We start from the raw sequence: 14,631 nt of genomic DNA, 5'->3' as shown, positions 1-14,631 counted from the left end.
ATGATAAAAACAAAGCAAAGCTGGCACATCTTCAAAAAAGAGGATTTGGGCTAATATCAATCCAGAAAGAAAGCAAGGAAAGTTTAGCTGGTAGGTTAAAAATATTACCTATTAAGACCAAATCTGTTTGAGAAAAAGCAAATTAATGTACAGGATATCTCATAATAGTGCTCCTGAATATTTACAATCACTATTCCAGTATAGACTACCTGATAATACTCCCCACCTAAGATCCATGTCTACCAAACAGTATAAAATTCCCAAACCAAATAAGGAGTTATTTAAAAAAAGTTTCCAATACTCTGGAACTCTGCTCTGGAATAGTATTCCAGTTGAGATTAGAAATGCCCACTCTATTTCCTTCTTCCAAACCCAATATATCCAGTGGCTTCAGAGATGCAGCTTAAATAAATAAATTCCTTTGTATGAGGGCCTCAAGGTAGATTAGTTTTTAGCTAATTGTGTTACCCTCTTTAAAAAAGGTCATTATTATTATTATTATTATTATTATTATAATGTTTCCAGGTTCTACATCTAGTATTATTGTATTAGGCTGTTATTCTATGTTTCCAGCTTCCACAACTAGTATTATTGTAGAGGCTGTTGTCTCTGTAATGTTTCCAGGTTCCACATCTAGTATTATTGTATCAGGCTCACCTGTGTAGCCAATATATATATATATATTAACACCAGAAGAATTAAAATATTCAAAATAGTCAAAATGGGGTTGAATGTACCACTTGGAAAAAGTGACATGGTACTGTTTTGGAATGAAATACTTTATTTTTCTTAATAGCCAAAGAATTTGCTCAACTTGTAATGAGAGGTATATGGTCAGAATACCAAGAATTTTGTTCTTGGAAACCACTTTTAAACTGAACCTTTCATACATTCCTACAGATCTGATAGCTTCAATACCTTGTTTGTTCCTCTATAATTTTAGTTCAAACTGGTCTGTGAGGATAAATAAAAACTGGTCAAATAATCAATATCAGAGTAAACAAGCAAAATCTTCCCAATGAAGAAAACGAGTTGAAACAGAAATATCGTAATGACTAACACGTTTTACTCCTGTTATTTTCATCAACTGATGCCAACCTGAAAACAGGAAGCTCTCCAATATGGTCTACGTGCCCATCAGATATTTTCCAGATCTGAAGAGGGGTGGAATAAAATGAAACAAGAAGACCAAGGTCTACACACCTAGCCCACAATCAAAACACGTCTGTAAAATGTGACCTTGACCCCATGGTCAAATGACTGATCAAGCATATCTAAGAATGAATTGTTTTAGCACCATAGTGATGCATCAAATAAATATGAAGATAATTTATTGAGGGGGTTTAGGAAATATCAATAAATGAAACAACTTCTGTGATTATAACCATGACTCCATGGTTACAAGTTAGCAAACAAACATGATGAAGAGTGAACTGTGTTTGGTCTGACTCAACCCAAGTATGAATAAGATCCATCAATATAAGTATGTATAAGTAAATGGAAATATAAGTAAATAAGGAAACTTTAATTACAAGCTTCATGTGAATATTCCATGAGTGTGACCTTGACTCCAAGATCAAAGAAGCAATGAACTAAGATTCATAACGGTGGATGCTAAGCATGATCATATTGATCAAGGAGGATAGGACAATGAAAAATACATATTCAATATATTTCAAATTTAATATCAAATCCAATCTTACTACTACCCTCGACCTGCATAGGTTCCATCACAGACACTTCTGGATGTCCTTTAGCTGATTCTGATGTGTCTTTTGAAGCTGTAACTTCCATAAGTAATTTTAGGCTGTCTGAGGAGGTTTTCTGCAAATTCAAGCATACAAAATCATAAAACATGCTTTGCAAAGTAACATTCTGGGCATATATCATCTTTTTAAGTACAAATATATTTTTCAAGCTGTATAAATGATATCAGTGATTCAGTATTTCAAAGACAAACTCACATAACTGCTTCATTAGACTTTAAGGCAAGAGACCCTTGTGAGCCTGATACTGCTCACTCTGCTTGCTAGGGAAGACACTCAGAACTCAATTTTGGTAGTAAATGCCCTAAATGATATTCATACATTATTTGATAAATGATGATGAAGCCATTCTACAGAAGACGAAAACAGGATTTTCATCTGTTTACAATGGAAACACCAACTTTTCTTGAGTGGCCACACCTGACAGAGCATATCATAAGAAACATTCCTTCAGAGTTTGATTAAAAGTGACAAGGCCATTCAGAGGAAAAAGTGTTTGCTATAGATGACATACCATTGCTAAGGGATCTAAGTCAAACTAAATTTTGACAGAGTATATCCAAAGAAACATGATTCTACCAAGTTGGACTGATATAGGCTCAGTCATTTAAAAGAACAGGTCAACAATAGGCTTTCACATGGTTGTGAAGTGTCACACAAACCCGTCAAATCAAAAGTTTGGGCAAAACATGTTGTCGACATAAGTTATACTCAATGAGCTATACTGATGTGATTTTAAGGAAAAATGTGTTTTCCTGCAAGATACCCGTGCTATGTGGAAAGCAAGCTGTCATACATATATTAATTTGTTATGAGAATATAAGGCAGGCAGTCAGAGATGTTGAAGTGTGGGAGTGCAGATCTCCATAGGACCCCACAGAGCAATTTGGCCGGTGGAGTGAAAAACTGGAAATATTAAAGCAGGAAGCAAAGAATTGGAACATTGAATAGTGTTCAATTGTGGCCACAAGCAGTTGTTATTGGTGACCTATTGACAGAAAATTGTGTAAATTCATAGAGCCGAACTGTGGTGGAATGATATTCAGACCAGGATACAAGTAGAAAAATTGACTTTGGTGAGTTCCCATTATGTAATATAATGACAGAACTGTACATTTAAGAGAGCTGAATAGCAGGACTTGAGTCATTTTATATTTATTTTCTGTCATTTCATTTATCATCATGATAGACAGTGTTGGGAACATGTGTCAGTGTGTGCATTATTAGTGTCATGTGTCAATATATGTAATATTATTCATGCAGTTTTAGTTGTTTGTCTTTGTCTCTTGAATGATTATCACCTGTCTCAATATTCACCCTCCCCTATCTTAAGTATTCAACTAAGTTTTGGGGAGTTTATGACACTAAGGAAGCCACAATATTGTATCAGATTTCACTCTAGAGAGAAGTTTGACAAACAGCATATCATAATGAACATAAAGTTTGATTACAATTGGCTCTCATTCTAGAAAAGAAGCTGAAAACAAGTTTTTCATCTTGTTAAAATAGAAGCCACACTATTGCTAAGGGAGCCAACATGGACAAAATTTTGAGGAAGCTTTTTATTAGAACCATTGCTACAAAGATTAATTGAGACTGGCTCAATTGCTACGGAGAAGTCGAAAACATATTTTGCATCTATTTGCAAATGAAGTAAAATTTTCATTAGGGTACAACATCTGATAACGTTTTGATGAATTATGTCCTATAAGACATTCCTACCAAGTTTGATCAAAAATTGATTGAATCATTCTTGACAATTAGTCAAATACATGTTTCCATGTTGGTTACCATGGAAGCCACTTCATTGCTAAGGGAGCCACCCTGAACAATATTTTTTAGAAGAGGACTCAACTAGCATTGTGGATATGTGACTCACAATGGACAACTGATGAAAAATGACATGCAAAAGTATAACTCTCTAATGGCCTGATGGCTCGATGAGGAAAAAATGTTTGTAAACAATAATATTTCTGATAAAAATAAGCAATATTAATGAAGACACAAATTATTATTAGTTTATTAATGAAGGCACTAACAGTTATCAGCTTATAAATGAAGACACAAAGTGTTATTAGTTTATTAGGGATCATGGATGAGGAATTAAGTTTACTGAGACCAAGATTCAAAATGGAAATTCAAAAGTGAAGATCTTTTTTGCCTTTCCAATATCAAACATGTCTAGACCATTCATATTTAGCCAAATGGGGCAATGAAAATGCACTTCCAATATCAAACATGTCTAGACCATTCATATTTAGCCAAATGGGGCAATGAAAATGCACTTCCAATATCAAACATGTCTAGACCATTCATATTTAGCCAAATGGGGCAATGAAAATGTACTTCCAATATCAAACATGTCTAGACCATTCATATTTAGCCAAATGGGGCAATGAAAATGCACTTCCATAATCAAGCATGTCTAGACCGTTCACATTTAGCCAAATGGGGCAACGAAAATGTACTTCCAATATCAAACATGTCTAGACCATTCATATTTAGCCAAATGGGGCAATGAAAATGTACTTCCAATATCAAACATGTCTAGACCATTCATATTTAGCCAAATGGGGTAACTACTTGGACAATTAAAATGCCAACCAATTATTTACTAGTTATTAACTAGTATGATGTCAGATTCGTTTAAGCATGACAGAAAAAATGGACCTTATTATAAATGTGCAAACTATGCATCATGGCTAAAATTAATTAGCAGAAACAGTTATGTCATTTTTGTTTACAGTGACTAGACGGGAAGGATTTGTTAGCTGGCAATTTAATCCTTAGAAGCATTTGATTGGTTCTTTTGGCTACATTTTAAATTAAAAAAGTGCTATTCACTTTAAACTTACCAAGAAGCATCCTATAATTTGTTGTCCTAAAATGATTAATGCTGAAAAATCAACTGAAGAAAAGCTATGGTAAATCAAGCATAACTGAAGGTGTGAGTGAGATTCCATATTGCTCAGCAAAATTATTGCTGATTTGTTAGAATCTGTGTTAAGATGACAATCAAGGGACTTATTCAGTGTTATCTAGTACCCTATCTAGCACCCTACAATAATGTCACAGTTAACAGGATTGAACTACAATAGTGACACAACATTGATAATTTGGTAAGAAATCACACAGATAATATATTGAAACTGATATTCAACCAATCATAGAACCAGGGCCATCAGAAAGGATGTATAGTAAGGGCAACCACCCAAGATCCAAGGTGCCAAGCCCAGACGAGAGATAGGAGTTGGCTGGTTGAGGTGGTGGTGGTTGGGCGAGTTATGGGGTCACTGTTTTATGGAGTTTGACAATATTTTTTCCCAGTGGGGGTGCTGAAGGCAACATTTTCCTAGGGTTCCATTTTGATCCACAAAAACATGCAGTGGCCATGCCTAGAACTCTCTAGAAGTTTGTAATGTTGTTATAAGAGTAAGCAGCTGACTCCCCTTTTACTTATCAAGTCTGTGAGGCCCCAAGTGGCCGAGTGGTCTAAAGCACTCACCTCTGTCTGCATGGGTTCAAGTTTCGGGTTCGGCCAATGGGGGTATGTGGGAAAGCTTGCCAGTAGCTTCTCGTGGGTCGGTGGTTCTTTCTGGGGTTTTCCCAGGTTCTTCCTCCACCATTTATACTGGCCGCCACGTATAGCCAATCTTATGTTGAAAAATGGCATTAAACCCTACAACAACAACACAACTTATCAAGTCTGCAACCCAGCAATTTCCAATGGACACTCTCAAACACAGACATGTACATGTCAACATTTTTCTCTTTCTGGTTCCTAATGCAATGAAATTCACTAGAAAAGAAAATGGACTAGCATGGACCTATGTGAATGGTATCTGCTGGACCCACTATTTCACCTCCATTGATGGCAATGATTTTCCCTTTTAAAAGTTAAATAATTGATATTTTTTAAACATTAATGCTTCTATTGGGGGATATCATTGGATTTATAAATGCAGATATTTGCCTTAAATTTCAAACTTTCAATTATAAAGCAGTTCACTGTGCATCTGATATCAAATGTCTTCCAATTTATCTGAACTCATAATGCTTTGCAAATTTCCAACTATGGGTCCATTGGAAAATCTTAAAATCATTAACAGTTTATTTTTAACTGAAACTAAAGAGCTAAGCAGCAAGTCTAAATGTATTTTTGCAGTTATTCTTCCATTCACTTTCCATTTACCATAAATACTTGCTTATAAGTTCAGCCCAACTGCTTCGGTGGCCTAGTGGTTAGAGCATCCACCTCAGATGCAGGAGGTCATGGGTTCGATCCCCAGCCGAGTCATACCAAAAACTTTGTGCTCAGCAGTAAAAGGTTAGTGTTAGGACTGGTCAGCATGGTGTCAGGATAATGACACTGGGTTGGACATCATGCTAGACATCACAATAAACTGCCACACTGTAGACATCATAATGATATGACTGAAAAATTGTTAAAACTACTTTTTTTAAATCCCCCCACCCCACCAAATCCATACGTTGAGCCCACCTGCAAGCTGCACTTACCAAGATCTGTTGTCACATAATGCCCTGGCAGACCTGGATCTGTGCAGTTAAGGGTAATCAGTAGAACAGACAACACAGACTCTGATCTGCAGGTACATTATGCTATAAAAGATCAGGATATTTGTTGTTTGCAAGTCAACTCAACTTGAAAGCAAGTAAATATGGTGTCCTGTTTCTCCATCACATTTCTGGTGGAGGATATAAAATTATATGACTAATATGCATACCTGAAATCAACCCAACCGTAACCAAAAGATTATACATCCTTATGTTAATGTTTTTCAGGTTTTCTTAGGCATGATTGCACAACCTTAAACATGTATGTATTCATATAGCCATTAAGAGATAATCTGGATTGGAAAGTCACTTGGATGGGGGGAGAAAATGACAATAAATCAGTCAAACAAGACACTTCCTTTTTGCTTTGTCAGTTCCACCTTTTGTTTTGCTAGAGAGTAAAAAACACTTTATTATTGACCTTAATCTCATAAACGTGGGTATTGACCTTAATCTCATAAACGTGAGCATTGACCGTAATCTCATAAACATGAGTACTGACCTTAATCTCATAAACGTGGGTATTGATCTCAATCTCATAAATGTGAGTACACTGTATTGACCTTAATCTCATAAACGTGAGTATTGACCTCAATCTCATAAACATGAGCATTGACCTCAATCTCATAAACTTGAATGTTGACCTCAATCTCATGAACGTGGGTACTGACCTAAATCTCATAAATGTGAGTATTGACCTTAATCTCATAAACGTGAATACTGACCTCAATCTTATAAACGTGAGTATTGACCTTAATCTCATAAACGTGAATACTGATCTCAATCTTATAAATGTGAGTATTGACCTTAATCTCATAAACGTGAGTACTGATCTCAATCTTATAAATGTGAGTATTGATCTTAATCTCATAAACGTGAATACTGATCTCAATCTTATAAATGTGAGTATTGACCTTAATCTCATAAACGTGAGTACTGATCTCAATCTTATAAACGTGAGTATTGACCTTAATCTCATAAACGTGAGTACTGATCTCAATCTTATAAACGTGAGTATTGACCTTAATCTCGTAAACGTGAGTACTGATCTCAATCTTATAAACGTGAGTATTGACCTTAATCTCATAAACGTGAATACTGATCTCAATCTTATAAACGTGAGTATTGACCTTAATCTCATAAACGTGAATACTGACCTCAATCTTATAAACGTGAGTATTGACCTGAATCTCATAAACGTGAGTACTGATCTCAATCTCATAAACTTGAATGTTGACCTCAATCTCATGAACGTGGGTACTGACCTAAATCTCATAAATGTGAGTATTGACCTTAATCTCATAAACGTGAGTACTGATCTCAATCTTATAAATGTGAGTATTGACCTTAATCTCATAAACGTGAATACTGACCTCAATCTTATAAACGTGAGTATTGACCTTAATCTCATAAACGTGAGTACTAATCTCAATCTTATAAACATGAGTATTGACCTTAATCTCATAAACGTGAGTACTGATCTCAATCTCATAAACTTGAATGTTGACCTCAATCTCATGAACGTGGGTACTGACCTAAATCTCATAAATGTGAGTATTGACCTTAATCTCATAAACGTGAGTACTGATCTCAATCTTATAAATGTGAGTATTGACCTTAATCTCATAAACGTGAATACTGACCTCAATCTTATAAACATGAGTATTGACCTTAATCTCATAAACGTGAGTACTGATCTCAATCTTATAAATGTGAGTATTGACCTTAATCTCATAAACGTGAATACTGACCTCAATCTTATAAACGTGAGTATTGACCTTAATCTCATAAACGTGAGTACTGATCTCAATCTTATAAACGTGAGTATTGACCTTAATCTCATAAACGTGAGTACTGATCTCAATCTTATAAACGTGAGTATTGACCTTAATCTCATAAACGTGAATACTGACCTCAATCTTATAAACATGAGTATTGACCTGAATCTCATAAACGTGAGTACTGATCTCAATCTCATAAACTTGAATGTTGACCTCAATCTCATAAACGTGGGTATTGACCTCAATCTCAAAAACTTGAATACTGACCTCAATCTTATAAACATGAGTATTGACCTGAATCTCATAAACGTGAGTACTGATCTCAATCTCATAAACTTGAATGTTGACCTCAATCTCATAAATGTGGGTACTGACCTCAATCTCAAAAACTTGAATACTGACCTCAATCTCAAAAACACTGATACTGACTTAATTGCAAAAATGTTATTTCTGACCTTAACCTTGAAAACTTGAATGTTGACCTCAATCTCGAAAACTTGAATGCTGACCTCAATCTCAGAAACATTGAGACTGACTTAATTGCAAAAACGTTATTACTGACCTTAACCTTGAAAACTTGAATGTTGACCTCAATCTCAAAAACTTGAATGTTGACCTCAATCTCAAAAACTTGAATGATGACCTCAATCTCAAAAACATTGATACTGACTTAATTGCAAAAATGTTATTTCTGACCTTAACCTTGAAAACTTGAATGTTGACCTCAATCTCAAAAACTTGAATGCTGACCTCAATCTCAGAAACATTGAGACTGACTTAATTGCAAAAACGTTATTACTGACCTTAACCTTGAAAACTTGAATGTTGACCTCAATCTCAAAAACTTGAATGTTGACCTCAATCTCAAAAACTTGAATGTTGACCTCAATCTCATAAACGTGGGTATTGACCTCAATCTCAAAAACTTGAATACTGACCTCAATCTCAAAAACACTGATACTGACTTAATTGCAAAAATGTTATTTCTGACCTTAACCTTGAAAACTTGAATGTTGACCTCAATCTCAAAAACTTGAATGCTGACCTCAATCTCAGAAACATTGAGACTGACTTAATTGCAAAAACGTTATTTCTGACCTAACCGTGAAAACTTGAATGTTGACCTCAATCTCAAAAACTTGAATACTGACCTCAATCTCAAAAACACTGATACTGACTTAATTGCAAAAACGTTATTTCTGACCTAACCTTGAAAACTTGAATGCTGACCTCAATCTCAAAAACATTGAGACTGAGTTAATCACCAAAACGTTAATATTGACCTTAACCTTGAAAACTTGAATGTTGACCTCAATCTCAAAAACAATGATTCTGACTTAATCACAAAAACGTTATTATTGATGTCAATCTAAAAATCTTGAATGTTGACTTAAATCTCAAAAACTTGAATGTTTACTTAAATCTCAAGAACTTGAATGTTGACTTAAATCTCAAAATCTTGAATGTTGACTTAAATCTCAAGAACTTGAATGTTGACTTAAATCTAAAAAACTTGATTGTTGACCTCAATCTCAAGAACTTTAATGTTGACCTCAATCTCAAGAACTTGAATGTTGACTTAAATCTAAAAAACTTGAATGTTGACCTCAATCTCAAAAACTTGAATGCTGACCTCAATCTCAGAAACATTGAGACTGACTTAACTGCAAAAACGTTATTTCTGACCTAACCTTGAAAACTTGAATGTTGACCTCAATCTCAAAAAGTTGAATACTGACCTCAATCTCAAAAACACTGATACTGACTTAATTGCAAAAACGTTATTTCTGACCTAACCTTGAAAACTTGAATGCTGACTTCAATCTCAAAAACTTGAATGCTGACCTCAATCTCAAAAACATTGAGACTGAGTTAATCACCAAAACGTTAATATTGACCTTAACCTTTAAAACTTGAATGTTGACCTCAATCTCAAAAACAATGATTCTGACTTAATCACAAAAACGTTATTATTGATGTCAATCTAAAAATCTTGAATGTTGACTTAAATCTCAAAAACTTGAATGTTTACTTAAATCTCAAGAACTTGAATGTTGACTTAAATCTCAAAATCTTGAATGTTGACTTAAATCTCAAGAACTTGAATGTTGACTTAAATCTAAAAAACTTGATTGTTGACCTCAATCTCAAGAACTTTAATGTTGACCTCAATCTCAAGAACTTGAATGTTGACTTAAATCTAAAAAACTTGAATGCTGACTTCAATCTCAAAAACTTGAATGCTGACCTCAATCTCAAAAACTTGAATGCTGACCTCAATCTCAAAAATATTGAGACTGACTTAATTGCAAAAACGTTATTACTGACCTTAACCTCAATCTCAAAAACCTGAATGTTGACCTCAATCTAAAAAACTTGAAAGTTGACCTCAATCTCAAGAACTTGATTGTCGACCTCAATCTCAAGAACCTGAATGCTGACCTCAATCTCAAGAACAATGATTCTGACTTAACCTTGAAAACTTGAATGTTGACCTCAATCTCAAAAACAATGATTCTGACTTAATCACAAAAACATTATTATTGATGTCAATCTAAAAATCTTGAATGTTAACTTAAATCTCAAAAACTTGAATGTTTACTTAAATCTCAAGAACCTGAATGTTGACTTAAATCTAAAAAACTTGATTGTCGACCTCAGTCTCAAGAACTTGAATGTTGACTTAAATCTAAAAAACTTGATTGTTGACCTCAATCTCAAGAACTTGAATGTTGACCTCAATCTAAAAAACTTGAAAGCTGACCTCAATCTCAAGAACTTGAATGTTGACCTCAATCTAAAAAACTTGATTGTCAACCTCAATCTCAAGAACTTGAATGTTGACCTCAATCTCAAGAACTTGAATGCTGACCTCAATCTCAAGAACTTGAATGTTGACCTCAATCTCAAAACTTGAAAGTTGACCTCAATCTCAAGAACTTGAATGTTGACTTAAATCTAAAAAACTTGATTGTTGACTTAAATCTCAAAAACTTGAATGTTTACTTAAATCTCAAGAACCTGAATGTTGACTTAAATCTAAAAAACTTGATTGTTGACCTCAATCTCAAGAACTTTAATGTTGACCTCAATCTCAAGAACTTGAATGTTGACTTAAATCTAAAAAACTTGAATGCTGACCTCAATCTCAAAAACTTGAATGCTGACCTCAATCTCAAAAACATTGAGACTGACTTAATCGCAAAAACGTTATTACTGAACTTAACCTTGAAAACTTGAATGTTGACCTCAATCTCAAAAACAATGATTCTGACTTAATCACAAAAACATTATTATTGATGTCAATCTAAAAATCTTGAATGTTGACTTAAATCTCAAAAACTTGAATGTTTACTTAAATCTCAAGAACCTGAATGTTGACTTAAATCTAAAAAACTTGATTGTCGACCTCAGTCTCAAGAACTTGAATGTTGACCTCAATCCCAAGAACTTGAATGTTGACTTAAATCTAAAAAACTTGATTGTTGACCTCAGTCTCAAGAACTTGAATGTTGACCTCAATCTCAAGAACCTGAATGTTGACTTAAATCTAAAAAACTTGATTGTTGACCTCAATCTCAAGAACTTGAATGTTGACTTAAATCTAAAAAACTTGATTGTCGACCTCAATCTCAAGAACTTGAAAGTTGACCTCAATCTCAAGAACTTGATTGTTGACCTCAATCTCAAAAACTTGAAAGTTGACCTCAATCTCAAGAACTTATATGCCTACCTCAATCTCAAAAACTTGAAAGTTGACCTTAATCTCAAGAACTTGAATGTCGACCTCAATCTCAAGAACTTGAATGTTGACCTCAATCTCAAGAACTCAAATGTTGACCTCAGTCTCAAGAACCTGAATGCTGACCTCAATCTCAAGAACTTGAATGTTGACCTCAGTCTCAAGAACTTAAATGTTGACCTCAGTCTAAAAAACTTGATTGTCAACCTCAATCTCAAGAACTTGAATGTTGACTTAAACCTCAAGAACTTGAATGTCGACCTCAATCTCAAGAACTCAAATGTTGACCTCAATTTCAAGAACTTGAATGTTGACTTAAATCTAAAAAACTTGAATGTCGACCTCAATCTCAAAAACTTTGATATTGACCTCAATCTCAAAAACTTGAATGTTGGCCTCAATCCAATTAACCTGAATGCTTAACTTAATCTAGGGTGAAGACAAATATATAGTGGTGGATGCAGATGAGTACACACAGACAGTAAAGTAATCACCATGGCAAGCTACTGCTTCCATGTTGGTCTCAACAAAAACCGCTGTAATACAAATTTTAGAATTATTAAAACTTACCAGATTGTCCTCAGGCAATTTAGTTTCTGCTGACTGATCTTGAGATTCCATTGTTCTATAATAGACTTAGAATGACCTGTTAATGCCATATATAAACTATATTGTTATTTGTAGAACACTTATGTGGCATTATGCTACCAATACAAAAACCAAAATGTCTTAAGTCCAGAAAGTTCATACGGTTAAATAAAGTTTCATAAATAACTGTAATGGCATGAAAATAAAATTGGGTCATATACATATACATACAAATATGCATGCCAAATTTCATATGTTTAATCAGGTGATACATACATACAAACATACAAACATACATACATACATACATACATACATACATACACACATACATACATATATGCATGCCAAATTTTAGTTGTGTAATCAGGTTAATGTAAATATATATACAAATATATATACACACATACACACATATATACATACATATACATATACACATACATACATATGCATATATACAAATGTGCATGCCAAGTTTCATTTGATTACTAAAGTCATATATATATATATATATATATATATATATATATATATATATATATATATATATATATAAGAAGAGTCACACCTAGTGTCAGCTCGAGGGGATGGCACAAGACAGAAGCCTCTGGGGATCTTTTGTAGGCAGCATATACCCTTGGCAGGGGTGATGGGCAAAACTGATATGACAAGGTGTTTATTAAAAAAGTATATGTTCTAAAAGTTAAATAATGTGAAAAATTAAAAAATTGCTATAATGGCTTGAAAATGTTATAGGGTCATAAAGACATGAATACAGATATGCCTACAAACTGTACTTGTCTGAACTGAGTGGCTTTTGGAAATCTTTTTAAAACTAAACAGATGTATGAAAGGATGGAAGAACAGACAGTCATTTTGCCAAATCAATGATGCCCCCACAGTTGGAGACAATGTAGGAGGCAAACTAATTACCCAATATGCTATATGGTTTCATAATTTAACTGAATGTACTAAAAACAAAAGTTGCAAATGAAACGTTCTACTTGTCCAGAATCAGATATGCATGAAAAATGCACGAGTTTCATTTTTTTTCTTTCTCTTTATACAGCACATACAACCCTAGGAAAGTAATAGAACAGCAAGTTGTTTCTGCCATTACTGTTTTTAATGAAACATGTTTCTTTAAAGAACACAGTAAGACAAGATAAAATAATTTTTCTTTAAGGTCTAAACCCGACTATATGTAAACGGTCGTCGAACATCTTGCATATCCAACTATTATCATTTTAAAAAAATAACCCCACCCCTATTTTAAGTTAAAGTATCAAATATTACTCGTGAAAAATAAGAGGTATAATAAACAAATTATAAACTTTCTACATTTAGGAATGAACACAATGGAGACAGACATACAAAAAGAAAATATCAAGTCCAAATACTTCTGAAAATATGTCTACATGATATAATACAAACCGAAAGTAAAACAAACTGACAGTTGCTAAGTTATCAATTCACCCACATCTTGATAATCGTGAGTAAAATATATTAATGTTAGGTAACTCGTATGCAGCGAGAAAACGAAATTGGCTTAAGCATCGATATTACGATTATTCAGCAATAAATATTCCCTTGTCTCGTCAAATAGTTGAAAAGTTACCGACAACGGGAAATTTTATACTCCGTTAACTTACATCCGGGTCTGTTATTCACCCAGCTTATAGTTCGTTCCACAGAGCACTGCGACCTTTTTCCTATTTGCAACTATTCTTTAGGTCAGCGTCATTATATGTAGCTGAAAGTATCTAATTCATTTAGCACGAAATATTTAAAACGAATTATTTCTTTTAAACTACATTTAATGACGCGAACCTAAAATCTTACAGAGTTATGAGACAAGAAAAATTCTCGATTCTATGTGGAACGAACTATAGAACGAACTAAAAAAAAAGTTATCTGTTAAAAAAAAAGGTTAAACTATAATAGAGGTGTCCGGGATATTCGGCCATCTAAGCCATTCACAAGTTATATTTACGTATACATGTCATACAAAAGTAAAAAAAAAATTGTAGTAATGGAGGTTACGCTTAAAAATATTTGTCACGTTTATCAACTGTTTGTCAGTAGATAACGTGACATTTCACCCCATGGGATTTTATATGTTGGGTATCTGAGCGGTCGGTTACTGGTGAAACCTGACATGATGTCGTTTAATATC

The 14,631-nt window shown here is 33.9% G+C and overlaps 1 protein-coding gene across 6 annotated transcripts in view; it reads right to left on the bottom strand.

Moving 5' to 3' along the window:
* LOC149802157 (uncharacterized) overlaps positions 1-14,164 on the bottom strand; it is a 54,774-nt gene extending 40,610 nt beyond the window's left edge. Inside the window, exons 1-3 of one of the 6 annotated variants that reach the window (XM_089956568.1) lie at positions 14,108-14,164; positions 12,435-12,510; positions 1,704-1,824 (exon numbers count right to left, since the gene is read on the bottom strand). In XM_089956568.1, coding sequence (XP_089812694.1) covers positions 1,704-1,824; positions 12,435-12,485 — 172 coding nt within the window. In that variant the 5' untranslated portion in view covers positions 12,486-12,510; positions 14,108-14,164. Of the gene's footprint in view, positions 1-1,703; positions 1,825-12,434; positions 12,513-13,023; positions 13,865-13,889 lie in introns of those variants that run through there. The other 5 variants (XM_089956563.1, XM_089956569.1, XM_089956564.1 and 2 more) reach the window with 5 other exon arrangements.
* Between the last annotated feature and the right edge of the window lie 467 nt (positions 14,165-14,631).

Source organism: Sinohyriopsis cumingii, chromosome 4, assembly GCF_028554795.1.
Source record: "Sinohyriopsis cumingii isolate HCF-2022 chromosome 4, ASM2855479v2, whole genome shotgun sequence".
Taxonomy (NCBI): Eukaryota; Metazoa; Mollusca; class Bivalvia; order Unionida; family Unionidae; genus Sinohyriopsis; species Sinohyriopsis cumingii.
This window is presented reverse-complemented; position numbering and strand designations above follow the sequence as displayed.